General features: G+C 36.1%; 2 protein-coding genes across 2 annotated transcripts; one reads left to right on the top strand and one right to left on the bottom strand.

Moving 5' to 3' along the window:
* Positions 1–90: 90 nt before the first annotated feature.
* On the top strand, positions 91–5,306 carry LOC115442538 (sodium channel protein Nach-like). Its single transcript, XM_030167592.2, has 11 exons — positions 91–763; positions 847–944; positions 1,161–1,263; positions 1,738–1,915; positions 2,344–2,489; positions 2,564–2,663; positions 3,022–3,298; positions 3,461–3,599; positions 3,721–3,824; positions 4,468–4,651; positions 5,099–5,306. The coding sequence occupies exons 1-11, from the start codon at positions 570–572 to the stop codon at positions 5,208–5,210; spliced, it is 1,635 nt and encodes a 544-aa protein (XP_030023452.2). The 5' UTR covers positions 91–569; the 3' UTR covers positions 5,211–5,306.
* LOC115442535 (probable cation-transporting ATPase 13A3) lies at positions 5,301–21,853 on the bottom strand. The gene is made up of 20 exons (XM_030167587.2): positions 21,648–21,853; positions 16,896–17,123; positions 16,591–16,819; positions 16,314–16,518; positions 15,614–15,827; positions 15,346–15,476; positions 14,878–15,060; positions 13,945–14,133; positions 13,308–13,523; positions 11,732–11,869; positions 11,394–11,507; positions 10,810–11,083; positions 10,352–10,479; positions 10,067–10,190; positions 9,732–9,893; positions 9,318–9,472; positions 8,893–9,116; positions 8,447–8,595; positions 8,048–8,235; positions 5,301–7,948 (listed from the first exon to the last, which is right to left on the bottom strand). Exons 1-20 carry the CDS (start codon positions 21,679–21,681, stop codon positions 7,838–7,840), a joined length of 3,396 nt encoding a protein of 1,131 aa, XP_030023447.1. The 5' UTR covers positions 21,682–21,853; the 3' UTR covers positions 5,301–7,837.
* Between the last annotated feature and the right edge of the window lie 20 nt (positions 21,854–21,873).

The following is a 21,873-nucleotide window of genomic DNA, read 5'->3' as shown; positions in this document are numbered from 1 at the left end:
TTAATTTGTAGACCAGTAAAACATTAAATCATGTTTTTTTTTATGGAAACGAGATATATACGCTCCTATTTCCCAAAACAGCATCGCCACATCGAAAGCAATGCATTGCGTCGTATTAATTAATAAAATCAGAACACTCACATGCCTACTATACCTATGAGTCAAGCATTGATCTAATCTGTATAATAACTTTCAAATAAGTATAACGAGTAATAACAAAAACCTAAAACATAAGTTAGGTAAATCAACACAAAGTTTGTCGTTTACGATTATTTCATAACCATTAAAACCGGGTTAATTTGTACAACAAAATCACGCACCGGGCGATCGATACATATGTTTTGATGGTATCTATCCTTCGCGTGATTTAGTGTATTTATGTTCAGACAGGTTACGGTTATTTGGAAAATACCTAATGTTGTGACGGGAAATGGATTTGTCTTTTTTTCTTACTTGTCATGTCCAACACGATCTGGAATATAATAAATATTATTTTTATTCGACGCCTTTATTTGAAGTGTAGTGCTAAAATCAGAAAGTAAACCATTGAGTTGAAAAATGTGAACGACATGAGGGTGTATCCAGAAGTTAAACCGAAACACGGCTACAAAAACAATGTAAAGGATCGGCCAGATTCCGCTGATGTTAGTGGCTTGACACTTTTTGTTACCAGCCTTCGTCATCAAACGACAGAGTTCTTCAACAATTCGACTTTGCATGGCGTTAGGTATATCGCCGAGAAAGAGAGACCTTTTTGTGAAAAGTTAGTAGCAAACCTAAAACGTAGTATTAATGTTAAATATGTTCCCTAGATTCTGAATATAATAATGCATGTTTTCGTTGCAGATTTATGTGGTTTAGTTTTACAGCCGTCGGTGCAGTGACTACGTGCATTATCATCGTGAGTTTGTGGGAAAAGTTTCAAACAAATCCTACAATTACAGGTGGAGTACCAGTACTATATCTCTTCTGAGTGGTAAAAGTTGTAAACAAACTTTTCTCTAACTTGAGCTTTGGATCGTAAATATTATCGTTTCTTTAAAAGGTTTAAATAATGTTTTGAAAGTAGAATTTTGGATAAGTAATAAAAGTAGGTGCATATTATGATTCTGTATTTGCAATGCGTCCGATAATTTTGACCGTATTACAATTATTTTCAGGATTGGACACTGATTTTCATAATTGGGATGTACCTTTTCCGGCAGTTACCGTTTGCGATATAAATCCAGTAGATGAGGAACTATTAGAGGAATACATAGAGAAGTGATGATTTTTAGTATTTGTTGTTAAAACTTGAACATTAGGCAGGTTCTTATAGATTCATTTAAGGAATCATTTCAAATCTATTCCAATAATAAGTAATAAAACAGCAGAACCCGGTGTGTCTGTATATTAAAAGAAAAATAATAAAAAGAGTAAGGTGACTAAAGAAGAGAAATGAAGAAAAAACTGAAGACTTTAAAATTCTTTCCTAGCTGTCCGTCCGTATCTTTATGAACGCACATCTACGAAAACTTCTGAACAGATTTTTATATACCTTTCACAGGTCAACAGAGTACAAATGGGAATAGAATATAGGCTTTCTGATATTAACTGATTAATATCAGAAAGCCTATATTCTATTTATTTCTGATAGAAACTGGAAAATTTGTCGTCGTTTAGGATATTTGCAATTTAACTTTTACTACTTGGGGTATAGGTACTGGCTTGATGATTCACCTGTTCATAATTTTGTAGTGTATGGGGGTCGGATCCGCCGGAACAAGCAGCGGATGTGTTGCGTTGGCTGACGACGCTCAGTTATAGCTCTATAGTAGAGCATGCATCAGAATTTACGCAATACCCAGAGCTCGTCGGTCATAGCGACCACGACGCTCCGGCCCTCGCTAAAGATCCCAAAGATGCTGTCTTCAAAGTACGTATTTAATATTTTTATATTCTGCAATCTATGTCAGTAACATCATATATTGACATTATGATTTTGTATAGGTAAGTAGATACTTAATTAAAACCATATTTTTTAAATGTAATTATTCGACTTGATAAAGCTATCAAATAACTATAGCTAATTAGTAATATTTAATAGGTTAATACGAAATATAAAAATAATAATAAATCAATAATCTATTCTATTCCTTTATGTTTTACTAACTTATTTTCCTAAACATTAGGAAAAAATGACGTGATCACTGTATAGGTATAGGGAAATGTTACTCCACGTTGGCACGCTCGGTAATGATTTAAATAGCCTATGCATAATGTACGAGTCTATTACAATTCGCGAAACATACGCGACATTACAAGTAGGTAGGTACCCAATACATGTAAATAACTATTTTCCAGATTGTTCGCCACTGCGAGTCAATGTTTTATGATTGCGAGTGGAAAGGAGACTCCGAGGAATGTTGTGATCTGCTGATACCAGTATTTACGGAAATGGGATTCTGCTATGCGTTTAATTCCAGACATGCAGGGAAAACGGGGCCCTCGTAAAGTTTTCATGTAATTTATGTGAATTTAGTCCGTTAAGGCAGTAGATTTCAATTGTTTTTAATATTTCCAGGCAATCACAAGTTGAACAATTTGTAGAGGCATTTATTCACGAAACTGATGCCAAATGGTCAATTATGTTTAATACTGATCGTAAAAATACTACATTTGATGTGAGTAACGGTCAATAATACATACTAATCTGGCAATAATTGTAGATAGGTCAGAATAGCATCTAATAGCGACTACGTATCAAGCACGCTGAACTAATTTTATATGATCATAAGAAAGAAAAGCTTTTTTCCTTTAAAAGAAAGGCTTTTCCCGAAACGTTATTATGTTTGCTCTTCATAATATAACCGATTATGCAGTTTTGGACAGAACTTTGAAAAAGCCCTCTCGATCGTATAAGCCGACAATCTGCCCACGATTTCTTTAGCATTGCAAGGTGATATCCGTAAGGATGACTGCGCGTACTCCTTTACCCACGCGTTCCTGTGCTAGCTTGTTGATTCAAAAATATCTGTGCAGATCTACATTCATTCAACAGAGGAAATGGCCGGGTTGGAACAAAGTGCACAGCACTCGTGGGACCGACGCGTGGAGAAGGTTTCTTTTTCAGTGAAACACACTTACACCACCGAGGACGCGCGGCAGTTGTCCATCCGTCAGCGACGCTGTATATTCGCTGATGAACAACGTTTGGAGACGTCCAAAGTTTACACGTACTCGGCGTGTATGCGGCAGTGCCGTATGCAAAGATGTCGCTCGTTTTGTAAATGCGTGCCACATTTCTATCCTACTTTAAGTAAGTTGGTATGTATTTCGCAAAAAAGAAACTTCTAGTATGGTACCTACTACTTAAAGAGTTCGGTAGCCACGAACGATGATCGGTATGTCTAGTGTCATTTTGTCTAGTCGCTACTTATGCATATTAACTATAATTAATTTAATTTAAATTGTTCTACAGAGGGTTACAGACATTGCACGTTGCGTGAACTAGAATGTATTGCGAATCATGCAGCATCTATAACGGATGTGACGCGATGCTCTTGTGAGCTTGGTTGTTCACACACCGTTTACGAAGTTGAAAAGCTTTCTGATGTCGAGTGAGTAAGAAATATTAATAGAGAGGTAAAAACCATAAAATTCATAATTATCAATCATTATTTGTAGGAAAGAAATTTAAAGTTTAAACCCATTACATTATATTGAAGTCGTATTTTTTAGTATGTCAAGAAGCGGGGGAACTAGTTCTTTGGAAATAGAATTCGTGTCGTGGCCGATGGTGCGTTACAAGCGAGAAGTTCTCTTCGGTTGGGTCGATTTGTTAGGTAAAGTACTTTCTATCTGACCTGTAAGTATCTATGCTTGGATAGTAAAACCTCATTACATATTAATACTTGGAGTGATCCTGTTTCAAAATTACTGCTAATCCGTAAATAATACAAGGGCAAACAATTATGACACATAACAAAATAGCACTTCGGGCTGGGTGTCCATATTAGGAAATGTCAGGTTCATCAGTAATCTTAAAACAACTGGATTGCCTCGTGATCCGGTATTATCCAAACTCACTGTATAGTTGAATTTGATGAACTTATTGGATCAGGGTCGTAGCTAGACTTGAATTCAAGGTAGGGCAGCTGTAATTACAAGCAGGGCGGAAATAAAAATGTTACTAAATCTGATCTGCTCAATCGATTTTTGGTTTCCTTGACTCGTGAACGTGAGCAAAAAAAAAGTTTAATACTTAGGTAATTGTTAAGGTAATATACAGATTGTAACAAAAATCCCATCAATACGAATAACTCTTACTATGGGACCAACTTCCATATCGTAAAATAAAAAACTCGCTGCTCCATGTATTTTCACTGAGTAGTAATGTACAATTTTGTTAATTATTAAGGTAGGGCATTGCCCCACAATGCCCCCCCTAGCTACGGCCCTGTATTGGATAGATGAATATGCTAACAGTATCGTTCGGCGGCATCGCGGGCTTGTTCCTGGGGTTCTCGCTGCTGTCGGGCGTGGAGGTGGTGTACTACTTCACGCTGCGCGCGTGGTGCGCGGCGGTGCGCGACGCGCCGGCGCTGCGCCGCGAGCGCGCGGAGCGGCAGGCGCGGGACAAGCCGCCGCACAACCTCAGCCTGGTGCCCTGGTAACCTTGTTGACGTATTTCAAATCACAGAAACACTCAAATTACACATCACCACTAGAATACGCCTTAGCTATCTGTTAGCTCCGGGCGATATTTTCGGCTACTTTTCCGTTTTTTATTTACCTATATATCGTCGCTGTATTTAGGTCACATTATTTTTTGTAATGTGGTGGCAAAGGATGGAAGGATAATCTCTATGTTGACGTTCAACTCAAGTGAAAGCATCGTACTTGAACCTAATGCCACGTCAGTCTGCGCTATCTCCCTTCCTCCAAAACCTGGCCCCCCGACGTTTGTCTGGAAATAATTTATATTTAATATTTTACCCCCTACGACACCCTAGCACTATTTAACTTAAGTTTAGAGCGAGCAAACCTCATAATACCTTGAGGCTGTCATTCTTACCAATGACCATTGAGCAAGTTAATATTATTAATTCGTTTGCAGGTGGAAAGAGCCGCCGTTACCTCGGAGCTCACGTCCCATCATGGTGCGAGAGAAGAATTCGCAGCCACCACAATCCTCACAGCCACCTGGGTACACCCCCTACTTACCTTAGGAGTTTCTTAATATTGTTTTTTTCACTAAACTCAATTATGAGCTAAGTCAATCAAATTGTAAACACTTACGCACAATAAAATAACACAAATCGTGGTTTTTGAATTTTCTATTTATTTTATTACTTCATGTCACAATGTCGTGATTAGTAAAATTTCATATCGAACTACATTATCGTGAAGAATCGGACACAAAAACAGTCAACAAGTTCCAAAAATTCGAGAAATGTACACATAGATAATAATAAAGATTTTATAAAACAACCACAATAATGCAGTTCAATAAATAACAAGTTTACAAGAAAATACATTTTCCAAAAACATGTTGTTATACTTAATTTTGCAATAGTTGGCCGAAGGTAAAAATTACTACTTAAAATAAAACTCAGCACCAAACATAAGTACTATATTATTAGGAATGGATTAATGTGCATAAAATCTACTAATCACTCACGCTTAGTATTTGAGGTACCACAGTTATAGAGGTATCTTCTATGTAAATAAAAATTGCGCAATAAAACTTCAATCATCACTGAATACAGCACGAGAAGTTAATCAACTTCATTACATCGCCTTTTCTTACACTATGTTTGGGTTGAGGATATCTAGTGCACTTTTAATATTTGTATATTGGCGCTCAATATTGACATTAACTAGGTAACCAAATAAATAAATCAACCTCTAGGAATCACATCACATATCCGAAAACATAATCCAAACAGTTACTTTGGTATTTTAATACATTTTTAGTACAGTTTGATACATGCCGTACAATCAAACATTGCTTTACGACATCTAATAAATTCCAGACATGTACTGAAACGTCTAGGGCAGACATTCATGCTGTAGGCTATTGTATAATAATTTAATAGTTCAAAATTTATCTGCAATGTTATTGAACTTTTACTTTTACGGTATTAGACTACGATATAATATATATTATAATATTTTAGACACCAATTAATTAAGTGTACATGTTTATAACCTTATACATATGTTTTAATTCCTTTAGTGATTAATACACATGTGATAATGTGAGAAAATTTTGTATGAACGAAAACTCATACTAGTGCCACATTTATTGAAACACATACAGCGGCGCACAGCCTTCACGGTAATCTCTATTGCACTAAACACATTTTTATAATCAATCATTACATACACGCATAATTTAAAACTCATTTTCCACTACCATTACATACATCAATTTGATTTATAACTATGATAGTGTCGCTTGACTTTTCAATGTTAAAATGCATTAATTTTACTTACACGCGTATATAAAAGTCCCTACATGATCCTATTTACTATATTGAAATATTTAATACTTTAAAAAGCATAATAAAATATCGCAACGATTTCTAATAAATATAAAACATAATATAATTTGCAACTAAATCACAAAATGAAACGAGCACAGCTCAGAAACTTTCTATTTGTATACACAGTACTGCTACGTTGTTTATGTTGTTTTAAATACTCTCACAACTGACGAACATCACAACTAAATGAACAAAAAAATGATCCATTCAGTTTTATGTACAGTTTAAGTAGGATTTTCCTTACAAATATCTAAGTACCTAATACATTAAGTGGTGAATATAATAACTAGTTAAATAATAAATTGATAAACTACCTATTACAGTGTAATAGTTAAGAACTACACACACAAACCATTGTAAAACACTCGACACGACGCGGAGTACGGGAGGCGCTCCATATATACATAGTATGAGAAATTTAAACAAATATTGAAATTTTGCAAGTTATTTGACCTATTAAATACATATTAAGAAACCCATAATATAATCGATATGTCTACCAACATAACGGCTGACGTGCAATGTCCTGGCACGTATTACCCGTAGATGTGTATATTGTATGTGGAGCATAGCACATTTTACGTGACCAGGCTGTGGAGGTCAAAATATTAAAATATTATAGCGGAGAGATATGCGATATTCAAATGCAACTTATTTGAAGAATCTAGCAATATGGGCATATAGAAAGTCGATTTTATTCGCGCAGCGAACAATTTTGGACGACGAATTTGCCAGTTATCACGTCACCTATCAGTTTAAGCGAACCCTAAACACTTATATCGCAATTTGTATAGGTCTTAATATACATAAGTTTATTAATAAGATACGACGTACAATAAAATTGTGTCCAGAATATTCCATGCTCGTAATAGTTATAAATATAAGTACTAAGAATGTTCATAAGTACATAAATGAAAACGTGAAATTGTACGATATGTATGTTTTAATAGGCTAGAGCGAGATGAGACAAGTTTTCTCTGTCAAAACATAGTAAGAGCACATAGTGACAGTGAAATTATTTTATAAATAAATTAATCTATCAAAATATTTTATTACACGAGGCCTAGCGGTACGATTCAAATTATATCACAGAATATAAAACGTTTTCGAATATGTTATTGGGCTTCGTGGGTCACAACTCAGCAGTGAAGAATGACCGAGAGCAATCACAGCGTTTCGTAACGATCCACACAAGGACGAAAAACTGAGTGATAATAAATAGCAACAGATCGACGCTTCTCGTGAAGGTTATAAGGTTTGGTGGCAGGAGGGAGGAGCCGCAGCAGACGTAGTGCAGCGCAGCGCTGTCAGCACAGCGGCTGCTCGTCCGAGGAGTCGCGCGCCGACTCGCTCTTGTGGCGGCAGCGCGTGGCGAGGCGCGCCAGCTCCAGCATGCGCGTCGGGTTCGACAGCGTCGCCTGCTCAACAATTAAAACAACTTTATGTTTCTGTTATATCTGTACAACAAATTTAACATTATAGGATTTTCCCAATAACAAATTTACATAACATCTTACCTCAATGGCAATTGCAAGGACGATGTGAATGACCGGCAACAGCAGTAAGTAGACGCGGAACATGTTCTGTTCGGGTTGTTCGGGCCGCATTACTTGCACCTCCATGAAGTCGGCAAGCCACTTCCAAGGGCACAGCAGTACCAGGATCACGAATATCGCTTGCGTTACCAATGTGATCACGAGGCAGTCTGACAAAGTTACACTTCATTTAGATTATGCTTTACAATTAAATAATGCTGTAAAAAGCAATCAAACTGTGTGGTATTATCAATAATGTTGGATACAAAAAAAGATGACCAAATGTTTCCAATACCGATACTACAGTAGATTATTTAATACAGTAATAAAAATAATAATGACTATTTAATTCTATTAATTAGTTTAATAATATGTACTTACAGTTGGTACAGAATGGTTGACGGAAAGGCCAGCCCTTTGCGTAGACACAGGCCATGATTAAGTACTGGAACGACGTGATGATGAAGATCACGGTGTTCTCCCAACATAACACTTGTTCAACGTCAGGGCCACCCACAACCGGAGTAAACCTGCCAAGCGATTTATATTATATATTTCAAATAAATATGAAGGTGTTAAGACTATGTAATATATAATAATACAAATGCTGTTAAATTGTGTTTCTGTAGTTGGAAATTCGTGTGGTTATGTAGAATTCAAATTATGGAGTAACGAGTTAATACTTCGAGTTGTGACTAGTCAGTAAAATAAAAGGTGCAAAATGAAAATGCATAATACAACATTGACAATAGGCTAGTTGATTATGTTTAAAGTGTGTCTTAAATAATGAATAATTGGCCGCGTGCATACAATAATGAGGTACTGACCAGGCCTGCGAGTAGAGCAGGTAGATGGCGAGCACCTGCATGGCGAGCACCAGCGCCACCTGCAGCGCCAGCGGCACCAGGCTCGCCGCCGCCACCAGCGACACCGGCGGCGACTGCGGCGTGAGGCGCGGGCCCGGCGCCGCGCGGCCCAGCGACAGCGCCAGCAGCGTCGTCAGCACCAGGTCGATGTACAGGAACTGGTTGTTGCCCAGGATCGAGTAGAACTGCACCCAACAATACCTCACTGACGACTATGTTTGTCTCGGATCGGCAACTTAATTTAATTACATTGGATTTAATGGCAAATCACAATGTCTAAATGTTCTCAGCAACAAAAAATAAACCTCAATGAATAAACTGGATCAAGATCTTTCGATTCGATATGTGTTTGCTAAATAATTAAATATTATACGTCTGGGGCTGACCTTGTACAATATAAGGATAGAGAAGAACTGGATCAGAGAGTAGAGAGCCATGTATTTGAATATAGCAAATGAAGTGCTCAAAGCACATCGGCCCTCTAATGCAAGCAGCTTTACGCATCTTATGTTCTGCTCTTGTGAAGTGAATGGTGCTGCAACTGTAAATATAAAAAAATCTTATTATATTATATATATTTTTTTTAAGTGTAAACCTTATCATGTAATAGACAATGCAAAAATGACATTTCAACTTATTTATTTTACAGCTAACCCACATAAGTATTTAATAATAGGGCAAAAATAAAATAATGAAAGTTATTTAACATGTCTCCAAAGAACAGCGTGTATGTATGTGTGTACGTGTGTGTGTGTGTGTGTGTGTGTGTGTGTGTGTGTGTGTATGCGCGTGCGCGTTACCGGAGGCGTCTGCCTCGGAGAGCGAGATGCCGACGTGCGCGGCCTTGAGCGCGCCGCAGTCGTTGGCGCCGTCGCCGCACATGCCCACGACCTGGCCGCCCGCCTGCAGCGCCGTCACCAGCTGCGTCTTCTGCTCCGGCCCGAACCGACCGTACACCACGCCTGTTACAACATTTATCATTTTACAATTGTCTTTCGCAAACGACTTTGTGTACAACTGCATTTTCTGTTATGAACTAAGAATTTTTATATCGCTAGTGTCTAAAGGCAGTTGTTAAGATTCATTTCAAAGTAGTAATTTTCAATCTTATACAATAACACGAATAGCACTGTACCTCGTTTTAAAATTATAGGCATCAGTTCCGCATAGTGCGTCCTTAGTACAGACCATGTCTTGCCTTCCAGCGCCAGTACATACGATTCAATCGAATGTTTTGGCGGCCCACCTTCACCCACTACCTAAAATAAATTTAAATATATTACCACCAATTCATTAAAGCAGTGAGTAATCTTGATTTCGGGTAGAAATACTTATTTAAAACGTACTGGACACCAAGGCGGCAATGTTATATGAATAAAAGTAAAAAGGCAATTAATTTAAATGGATTTTTAATACTTACTTCCATTACAAGTGGTGGTTGTGTGTCTTCAGCTTGCTGTGGCCCAACCGTGATCAATAGAATTTTCTGATTTGGTCCCACCATGCAACATCCGCGTGCTACCGACATGGCGGTCATAATGTTGTCTCCTGCAAAATGAATTTATTTTTCATTTGTTTTATTCGACGAAGTAATTTGACAGTTGAAAATTTGCCAGAGCTACAGGATTTTTAACGTATATAACGTAATGAACTATTTGTAGTTACGGGACAAATATTGATACCTCAACATCGACATTCACAAGTTTATTGTCAATTAATAAGTATAAAATATAAATTTATTAATGTAATACCCCCACCATAGTGTCCCTTAATAATCGATAAATAATATCGCGCATTTGCATTCGTGAAAATAAATTGAATGAACTAATTCTACGGAATAAATGAATGATATTTTTAGATTCAGTAAAAATCACAAACCTGTCACCATAATTTGTTTCATGTTGGCATCGTGAAGCTCCTTTATAACTTGGGTCGTTTCAGGTTTTAGGCTGTTTTGCATGACTAGAAATCCTAAAAATGCCATGTCGCACTCAATCGTCTCCCTTTTGATCCGCTGTGCGTCGACCCATTTCATCTTGCGGTCGAGCTTCTTGTGCGCGAGCCCGATCACTCGGTAACCGTTCGACGTGTATTCATTTAGTACCGCACTGAAGTTTTCTGGCAACGACGCTGGTGTGCACATACCTGCAACCTATAATAATAATAATAAATAATATCATCCCTGTATTATATACTGTCCCACTGTTGAGCACGGGCCTCCTCTACTACTGGAAGGGAAGGTTTTATTTAAAATAAATTTTATTTAAAAAAAAGTAATACTATTGTACTGTCATTGGTTTTGTGTATACGATTCCCATACCCACACCAAGTTATATTATACATACATAAAAAAATGATTATAATTAATAAATTTAATTAAAATCAGATAGGTAATTTAAAGGTTATAAAATAAATACTTTGATTTATTTATACTAATTCAAATTCTGTACGCCCAAACTTACTTTTTCTGGTGCACCTTTTACGAAATACACCATTTGTGGTTGTCCGAGCACCCTGGCGATGACGCCCATCGACTGTTGCGACGAAGAGAAATGGAAGCGTCGCAGTAGACCAATCTAAGGAAAATCATTTAAGTTCAATTTATCAATCGGAATTGATTTAGAGCCTGATGTGTATGACTTAAAGACCTTGTTAGCCAACTTAAAAAAAGGAGAGACATCTCAAGTTCGTCACTTTATTAATTATTATACAGAATATCATGCATATTGACAATGAAAAATGTTTTTTTTTTCATATTTTATATATTATCACTGCAAGTGTAAATTCCAAAATATCAGACCTCATATGGCATCTCCATTGTGAATGGGTCATATTCGTTGAAGTTTTCCAATGGTGTATCTTGTGTTGAGGCAGGTTTCACTATCGCCGGCGTCAGATTATCATATCGCGTGTTTTCCGGACCGGGTTCCTCAAGTACCTGACGGAACAAATATTTGCATCATATTATCTGATTCTTCAATGTGACTCATTTGATAAAACACTAAATCGAATCGTGACACATAGTTCTGATTGAAATAGAATGTGTGTTCCTCAGTATAAACAGTCGTCTTATGATATCTATTGCATAACCATGATGAATTCAAAAATATGTTAAAGTTATAACTAGTTCAAGTTCACCGACATGTTTAAAAACTAATTTGGACTCTTAAATAGTTTCATGGGCGCCGGGAGGTGCAAGTAGGTGCATGTCCACCCTCCTGCCCAGAAATAAATCACAAATTATATAAGTCACTGAATAAATATTTCGCAACAATCGGAACTATATACCACAACGGTTTTTTATGATAAAGCATTTACAAAAACCATCCCAATTCGAATAAAAAAAAAAGAACTACTTAATGATATTATGTATTATAGTGCGTAGGTTCAGAAGCAACTCCCTAAAACTAATCTTGGCGGCGCCCATAATAGTTTATAAACCTAGAAAGTTACTTTACCTATATAGATAACTAGCTTTTGCCCGCGGCTCCGCCCGCGTTATAAAGTTTTTCGGGCTAAAGTTTTCCGTTATAAAAGTCACGCTATATATTTTCCCGGGAGCCTATGTTCTTCCCAGGGTCTCAAACTGTCTCCATACCAAATTTTATCCTAATACGTTGGGTAGTTTTTGAGTTTAACACGTTCGGGCAGACCGATGCAGCGGGGGACTTTGTTTTATGATATATTTTTGTAGAACTTTAAGAGGAACAATCCCGTCATACATTATTGTTGCATAACTTTAACCGTTTACGCAGCGCACGCAACAGAAGCTCTCAAAACTAATAAATTGTCCCCGTTTTTGCATCATGTTTCATTACTGCTCCGCTCCTATTGGTCATAGCGTGACGATATATAACCTATAGCACTCCAGGAACAAAGGGCTATCCAACACAAAAATATTTTTTCAGTTCGAACCGGTAGTTCCTGAGATTAGCGATTACTGCTCCGCTCCTATTGGGCATAGCGTGATGATATGTATATATAGCCTATAGCACTTCACGAACAAAGGGCTATCCAATACAAAATGAATTTTTTAGTTCGAACCGGTAGTTCCTGAGATTAGCCATTACTGCTCTGCTCCTATTGGGTATAGCGTGATGATATATAGCCTATAGCACTACACGAACAAAGGGCTATCCAACGCAAAAATAATTTTTCATTTTGGACCGGTAGTTCCTGAGATTAGGCATTACTGCTCCGCTCCTCTTGGGTATAGCGTGATGATATATAGCCTATAGCACTCCACGAACATAAGGCTATCCAACGCAAAAAGAATTTTTCAGTTTGGACCGGTAGTTCCTGAGATTAGCGCGTTCAAACAAACAAACAAACTCTTCAGCTTTATATAATAGTATAGATTATTTTACTATACTCACCCATTGTGTGAATTCGAACATCTTCAAGTCAAGGGGATCGCCTTTCAATTGTCCTTGAATGCTAGTTAAGGAGTGGCATGACGCCAGCGCCTGTACCAGAGGACTCTTTACTGGCAAAGCCGAGACTTCCACCACGCGCCGGCCGAACCTACCCTCGCTAGATTCAGATGGTATTACTGCATAGAAATCCAGACCGTCTTCCGTGAGAGTACCCGTCTGAAAGAATATATACACGTTTGAGACTCAGGCAATTGAATTTGTAATTAATGCAGTCTATTGTGCATTATCGTTAGCTGCATATTTTGTACCTACATTTAATGCAAGTAAAATACAATGGTGATGATGATGTTAATAGTTTGACTTTGGTCGAAGTTCGAGTTTCTACCCCACATTAAGCAAAAGGAAATTGCTAGCATTATGTGCAGGTAGCTTAAACTAATACACTACTGGTTATCAAAAAGGAGTTCCCCGGTATTGCATCTATCATTTTGTTTTCCTCATAAATTCAAAAGGAAAATTTTATGACTTCTTCTAAAATATTATGTCGGAAAGATGCACATACACAAAACTGACAATTTTGTTTTAATATATAAACGAACCAATCAACGCGCAGTGTTAGTCAATAAAATAATATTACCTTATCAAAACACATGATTTGAAGCTTGCCGCAAATGATGATTCTTGGTGGCGACACGCAGAAGATTCTATTTTTGCGTAAACGCTGTTGACTGTACACTATGCCGGCTGTCATGGCGGCCGGCAAAGCGGGCGGCACTACGATCGTGATGATGTCCAAAGTACGCAGCACTATAGTTCCCACGGCACTCTGTAACATTACAAAATTATCGTAATTATCATTTCATATAGGACATGTAAAGTTGTGTAACTTAAATAAATATTCCCGTAAAAAATATACGCTAGCATGATTAACTAAGAAATTCCTGTTTGCAAACATTTACACTCATATGGGAGCCGTGATTAAAAGTATGTGCTTATGATATAAATTATATGTCTATCTTGACTTAATAAGAATCTTCCACCATATTTAGTAATGAAAACTGAGCGTTCGTGATAAATTGTGACCCTCATGGAAATTACATGATTCAATCAGAATATTTGTTTCACTTTTCTGAGAATACATAATAAATAAGTTACGTCATTTGAGAGGGAACAACAGACTAAAATAGAAAATAATATTGTTATAATGATTTCTTATGTTTACGCGGATGTTAGACGTTAAAAAAACTAAACTATTTTTCGGAAATATCCCAAAAATAATTTTATTTTAATATTGTTATTATAAGGTATACTTAGCATTTATCATTATACTATTAATGCCGATATTTGAAACACGAAAGTCAATACACTTTGTTGATTGGTAATTCAATAACAAATTCAGAATCGTCATCTTGCTGACATAATGTTATAAAAAAAATTGCAATAGGTTTAAACGCAACTCATATATAAGTTTGTATTGTATCATAAATAATATTCTTCATATCTACGTTATTAGACTGTTCATAAAACAGAGGCGTTAAACCCAAATCATCTTAAGAAATAAACAACTTACCCCTCTCAACACATACAGCCAGATGGAATAAGCCATGCCCACCGCAGCGATGCAGAACAAGAAAACCACAAATTTAACAGCGTCCTTGTAAAATTGGAACCCGAACCTCTTTGGGAACAAGATGCTTTTGATGAGCTCTCCTTTGGCAGTGCAAAAACCAGTCCGCACCACTTTTGCTAACACCTGCAAAGTTTATAAGTTATGAAACACGCATCCAATGACGTTTAGAAAATTTGTAGTAGGTTGTGATACATGAGTGTTTTCTAGAGTATCTTAGGTCTATTTTTAATGGTAGATATTTTTTCAGTTTAGGAAAGCTTTAGAAACAACTGGCATATAGAGGCTGCCTTAGCGTCTAATCACCTGCAAGACTATTAAAATCGAGGATTTTTTGTTGCTCCGGCCCGGAGTCTTGGGCCGGTTAAGACCGCAACTGGTGGTATATAGTGCCTACAAAAATGTAAGTACCTGGTTGTTCCCATAAAATCTAGTTTGTATGACATGAGTTCCGGCGAACAGAGTGTGTCTTTTGTGACCATCTGTGGAGTATATTTCTGGCGATATACACGGCGGGCCTTTCATCACTGGGACACTTTCACCTGCAATATTATAATTAGTCAAATATGTTCCGTTTATTTTAATTACACTTTGTATAATTTTTTAAAGAATTTCCCATTTTCTTCTTCCTAGTCAGCAAATTGTGGAAGCACAATATTATTTTGAAACAATTAAATACCTGTAAGCATGCTCTCGTTGACAATGCACGTGCCCGTGAGCAGCACCGCGTCGCACGGCATGACGCAGCCGTCGGGCGGCAGCACCAGCACGTCGCCGGGCACGAGGCGGCACGCGTTCACCACGCACTCCTCGCGCCCGCTGCGCGCCGGCCGCAGCACCGTCACCGTGCACGAGCTCGTCGAGCCCGCCATGTTGTGCAGGTTGATGCTCATCTAACGAAGATCATTCATTCGCTTATTCACCACGATTGTGTTAGTACAAGTGTACTTAAACAAATTTAAATGAGACTAATTTTATGACGTCATCGTCACGTTGCAAAGACATCGTTTGTGCGTTCTCAACTTTTATGGAAGTGAAGGAGGTTTGGAACTTGGAGGACTTCTCCAAGTTCCAATCCGTTTATCTTCATAAAGCCAGATAAATTGGGATTTATTTTGGCCGTACAAAACGAAACATCAAAGCTGTCTATACAATGAAGTTCCACAGAACGAAATAAAGGCTTACTACGAAAAATATTTTGACCAATGGTATTCCCACAGCATTATCCCCTGCAGATTAACCTTATTTACAAAACCTGGGGAAGTTGATCGACAGGGAAGGCGATGCCAAAAGATTACATACTTAGACAATATTTCCCTTAACTCAACCACAGTACTAAACTTAAAATAAGTAACATAAACAGAATATTGTGCATTTACCTGCTTTGTTTGATATAGAGCCATAATACACGATGCAGTCGACAGTAACAGAACACAAGATGCATATTGATAATATTCATCTAAGGACCAGAGAATTATAGAAAACACTTGGAATAAATAGAATGGGTTGAAAACTTCGTTTACAAATAGGGTCCAATAACTTTTTACGGCTACCTCCACTGAGTTCTTGTCATACAGCTTGATTCTGGAAGAAAATGATGCTCCTTATAACATGTTCATAGAAAAAATGCCACAAAATATTTATGATAATACTCACAATTCAGTTTGCTGCCGTTTATTAATCCCCGACATATTTTCCATCAATAAACTGATGGGAAGTTTTTCATTGAGAGCCAGAACATTGATAAATACGCCTTGGTCATGGAGCCAGATGAAGCGGCTGTGTTGGTAAACAAAATATCTTAGTCTGTTTTCGCGGTGGTTCGAGAGATTCAGCTCAACTTCTTGTACCTTTTCAATTTCAAACAATCCATCTGTGTCTGTAACTACAATCAAAAAAAAAATACAATGTACTAATTAATTTCTTAAAACTATGACAAAAGCGCAGATTGTTTAACTTACTGCAGATTTCTTTAGCCGTTTTCAAACTGCATTTCTTGTATTTGAATCGGTGCCAAGTTGGGTAGTAAGATATTGCAAAATACGGTATTCCACAAAGTAAGACGCATACTATGTGAAACACAACAGCGCGCAATTTTGAAAAGAGGAAACCATATATTTTGATGACTTGCTCCTCGCCACTGTTTTCCAAAATTTGCCATTGGGCCTCACCAATAACCTCGTAATCATCTGAAACAAATAGTAAAAATATTTGATAATACTGAAGCGCCACCAGTTACTGAGCCAAAAAAAAAACTCCAAAATAATTTTATCATTTTATTTACTTATTAGTAAAAAATAAACAGATGAGATTCACAATTTGACACGATATTTATTTTATTTGTGTTTAATGGGCGTACACTGTATAGCGTACACGCATAATTTTGATAACTAGACTATAAGCCGTTTGTTATAGACATTTCTAGCTATTATTATTACGGAGATCTGCAGGTCACACCGCCGCGCCGTCTTTGAATATTAAATCATTGGGCATCTTATTACCAGCATTCACAATCTCCAGGAGGCGAGGCAATGAGTATAATAGTATGGATCGCTTGTCCTAGCCTCAAGCGCGCTCCACTCGGTGTCGATGTTATGATCGGCGTCAAAAGACGCGAGACACAAAGGGCACAGACCTACCACCTCAAAACAACACTTGTGCAGCCGCAATGTGCTATTTTGTCATGTTGCGATGTATCATCGTCATTTACAATAATTTCCTTGTATATATTGTCTTTCTTATATTTAGTTGATATGCAAATAGATATATTTGTAAGCATACAACGCAGCAATCATAGTGCTATAATCACGTCTATCTTATATGTAGTAGACGTAGCGGCAAACTGTGGGGTGAAATGGATGGGCAGGTCTCGTGTAGCCTCTGCTTGTCGCGCCTCGTGCGCGGGACTCCACGTGGCGCACTCGCGATTGTGGATCCAGAGTAAAACATTATCAGAAATTGTTATCGATCATTTCATCTTATTGATATAAAACCAACTTCAACTTAATCGGATCATATCCATAATCTATTAAGCATTTGACTTTTATTCTTTTCTACCTTTTGTTTGCGGCACCGTTCGGCGTTCATAATGTTTCCGGGATAAAAAACCCGCTTCTTATTTTTCCGGGATAGAAAGCAGCCTATATCCTTCTCAGAGTCTCAAACTATATCCATACCAAATTTCATTGAAATCTGTAGGCTAGTTTTTGAGATTATTGCGTTCAGTCAGGTAGACAAATGCGGCGGGGGACTTTGTTTTATAATATACTAGCGACCCGCCTCGGGTTCGCACGGGTGCAATGCTGATACTAAAAACACTACAGAAAAACTGTGAACGCTGTATATAAAAACATAGCGGCCCGCTCTGGCTTCGCACGGGTATAACATAACAAAATAACAGTATTTCTCCACTATTTAATGCATGTTATTATACAAATAAACCTTCCTCTTGAATCACTCTATCTATTAAAAAAAACCGCATCAAAATCCGTTGCGTAGTTTTAAAGATTTAAGCATACAAAGGGACATAAGGACAGAAAAAGCGACTTTGTTTTATACTATGTAGTGAGTTTTTAGAACTTTTTAATAGGAATAATTTCGTCATAATGTCCGTACGCAGCGCACGTGGCATAGGCTCACAAAGGAAATAATTTTTTCCCGTATTTACAACATTCTTCATTCATGCTCCGCTCCTATTGTTCTTGCCGTGATTTTATAAAGCCAAACTATAGTTTACCGCGATAAATGGGCTATCCAACACTAAAAGATTTTTTTAACTCGAATTAGAAGTTCCTGAGATTAGCACGTTCAAACAAACAAAATCTTCAGCTTTATATAACAGTATAGAATATAGATTTCACGCCCATACAAGTAGTAGTATACATAAGTAGTACTAATACACGAAATATAAACTAAATTATGAGTAAACATAAATTTATATCATATTAAACCAAATAAACAGTTTTCCGCATATGCTTATGACACACATAAATTTGTCAAACAAGGTATTTTACTGTTGCATTCTAGTTTTTTTTAAATAGATAATATTATGGAAGTGCATTTAAGAATTATGAGGAAAATATTTCTGTAATAGTCTTTTATTGTATTCACAAGGAAATCCCAAAGCAAGCCTTACAAAGTTCTTCACGCAATAAGGTAAACCTCTAGGTTGTGCTTTGAATAATTATAAGAAGTAATTTTACTGTTGTTTTCTAGAGGATAAACTAAAACAGTCTTTGGCAAATATATATTATAAATTTTCTTGCAAATTTCTGTGACCAACATGTTTTAAAACAAAGTAATAAATGATTGGCCAAAATAGTAAGAAATTCAAATTGTAAAAGTTACACCTTATTTATTTTATAAAGCATAAGAGTAAGGGTGAATAAGTCATAGCTTGTGATGATGGAGTAGAAGGTCTTGGGCCACAAAATCTTTATACATATAGTCATGGAAAATACCTTTGTTTCTTGATAATATTATTGTGCCCGCTAAGTTAATCATTTGATGTCTACTTTAAAACAATTTCAATATAGACATAAAATGATTGAAGACAAGGACAGCATAGTGACCTACACCCTCTTATTAGTAGAGGAGGCATGTACCCATTTTTTTTTTTTTTTTACGTAGGTAAATCATCAGTTGACTATCTCCCGCCTTGGGATGGGCGGGAGGGCGTGTCAGACTTTTACTGACTAAAAACCTACGGTGTTCCCATCCTTTGCCTATGTGCCTAGGTCCAAGATCCGGTGGCATTGAGACCTAGGCAGGAGGCATGTACCCTGCAGTGAGAATTTATAATTCAGGACGATTTTATTTGTTATATTGTATGAAAAGATTTCTTTTCACCAAAATTTATTTATATATTTTTTTAGTTTATAAAAACAACAGATAATTAAATATCATGTGAAGTGATTATATTACAATATTTCATAAATTTCAGAAGGCATAAAGAATTTTATCTCTTGAAAAATATTTGCTCGGCACAATATTTCATTAATGGTGCCGTAAGTTACAATATTGTTGCTTATTTCAACTCACTATTAAAACATAATATACTGTAACTATATTAAAAAACACAAGTCTGTATACACAATTAAAAATAAATACAGCCAAAAATAGTGTCAGGGAAAAATTCAAGACTTCGTTTAATATTAGATACAACACTCTCTAATAAATAATGACCTATTCCAAAATTCTTAATTTGTGGGTATCATCCAAAATCTCATTTCTGTTTGCGTTTTTTTTTATTTTTCCTTTTTTTTCATGCTATAGGTTTAATTTTTGACTTATCTTTAACAAGGACAATTATATAGGAACTTGAAAAAAGTCTCAAACAGAAATGAGTTTTTTAATGATTCCCACAAATTACCAATTTTGGAATAGATCATTTTATTAAGAGAGTGACAAATTATAATTAAACTAAGACCAAAAAAGTGATTTTTTTTTGCTGGCTTTAGGTATTTGTTGTGTCCATCGTTGGGCAGTAATACATATTTCCAACAGGATCTGACCATTGAATACACACATAAAAATGTTTGAAATTTAAAAAAAAAAATTTAAAATATTCAGACCCAACTAAGATGTATCAACAAAAATATAAGGTCATAGAATTGTGTTAATTGAGGAGGATGTTGAGGTTGGGAACAATATTATGTTAGAAAGTAATAGGCACTATAAAATATTTTAATATTAAACCCTTTGCTAGACTGGTATAGAAAATACATAATTGTATTTTAATACAATATCAATATTGATAAAATATTGCTTTCAATTGCACAATGTTACATCTAAAATTTTAATATGATATTTAGTTACCAATATCTTTTATAGTTAAGCTGATTATCCTTGTTTAATAGCAGTATTTTAAAAACATGTTTTTTTTTTAGGTTAAATTAATATATGTGTCTTTATATATATACAACAAAAAAAATATTTAACTTTTTATAACTATGATGTACATATTGTCTGGATTCATTGGACTTGGCCTCTTTATATAAGTCTAGTGCATTAAACATGTCATGCACTTGTCGACTTTGTATATCATGTACTAAAGTGATATCAATAGTTTATACATTATGTACAACATGAAATGTTAAATTAAATTTCAAATACTCCATTGCTTGAAATTTTAAGCACTTCATAATAATTTGTCTATTTTAGTAAATACTGGAAATGTGTTTATTTAAACAAATTGTACACTATTATGTGAATTACTCTATTACACAGAACATAAAAAACAGTTATATTAGTAGCTGAATTAAAATGCATGCAAAAGATGGCACATGTTAATTTTTTTGTTGTGTACAAATAGAAATAATCTAGTCTTTTATTGACCAATATAACTTGGCATAACAATAAGATATTGAAAGAGGTAGTAAAAATATGCAAACATTCATAAATAGTAAAAAATTTGCCACATATCAAATTGTTAATGTTCTGCTGGAAAATGCGGGTTTAAACTTGTCATTGTTGTAGTTTAAATAGGTTAATTTATATTCTTTATGACATCTGCAGAATTTGTGCTCATTCTTGATAGGTCTTATTAAAAGTAGACAATTGATGGCCACGCCAGATGGAATGAATGTCGTCGGGTTAACAGAAATGTAAGCTAACTTTAAGAAAAACTTTAAAATGAAACACATAGATATCATTTTTGTTAAATTGATTTGCATGAATCACTTAATATTTAATCAAATGCAGGCAGTACTTACCATTAGTAATAGGGAGATTATTAATGTTCGGCATTCCCGCGAAAATCAATATTTTTATAACACAAAAAAGTTAAGGCATATTATTTGGATATTGTTTAATTATACTTAACGGCTGCTGCTACCGCATCGCAAAATATTTAAAGAATTTAAAATTATCGAACCGCACTGTTCACATCACACCTTTTCGGGAGTGAATGAGACCAAGAACAATGTAGACTAAACGTCA

The sequence above is a fragment of the Manduca sexta genome, chromosome 26 (assembly GCF_014839805.1).
Source record: "Manduca sexta isolate Smith_Timp_Sample1 chromosome 26, JHU_Msex_v1.0, whole genome shotgun sequence".
Classification (NCBI taxonomy): Eukaryota; Metazoa; Arthropoda; class Insecta; order Lepidoptera; family Sphingidae; genus Manduca; species Manduca sexta.
The sequence above is the reverse complement of the archived record's forward strand: the minus strand, read 5'-3'. Positions and strand labels throughout refer to the sequence as shown.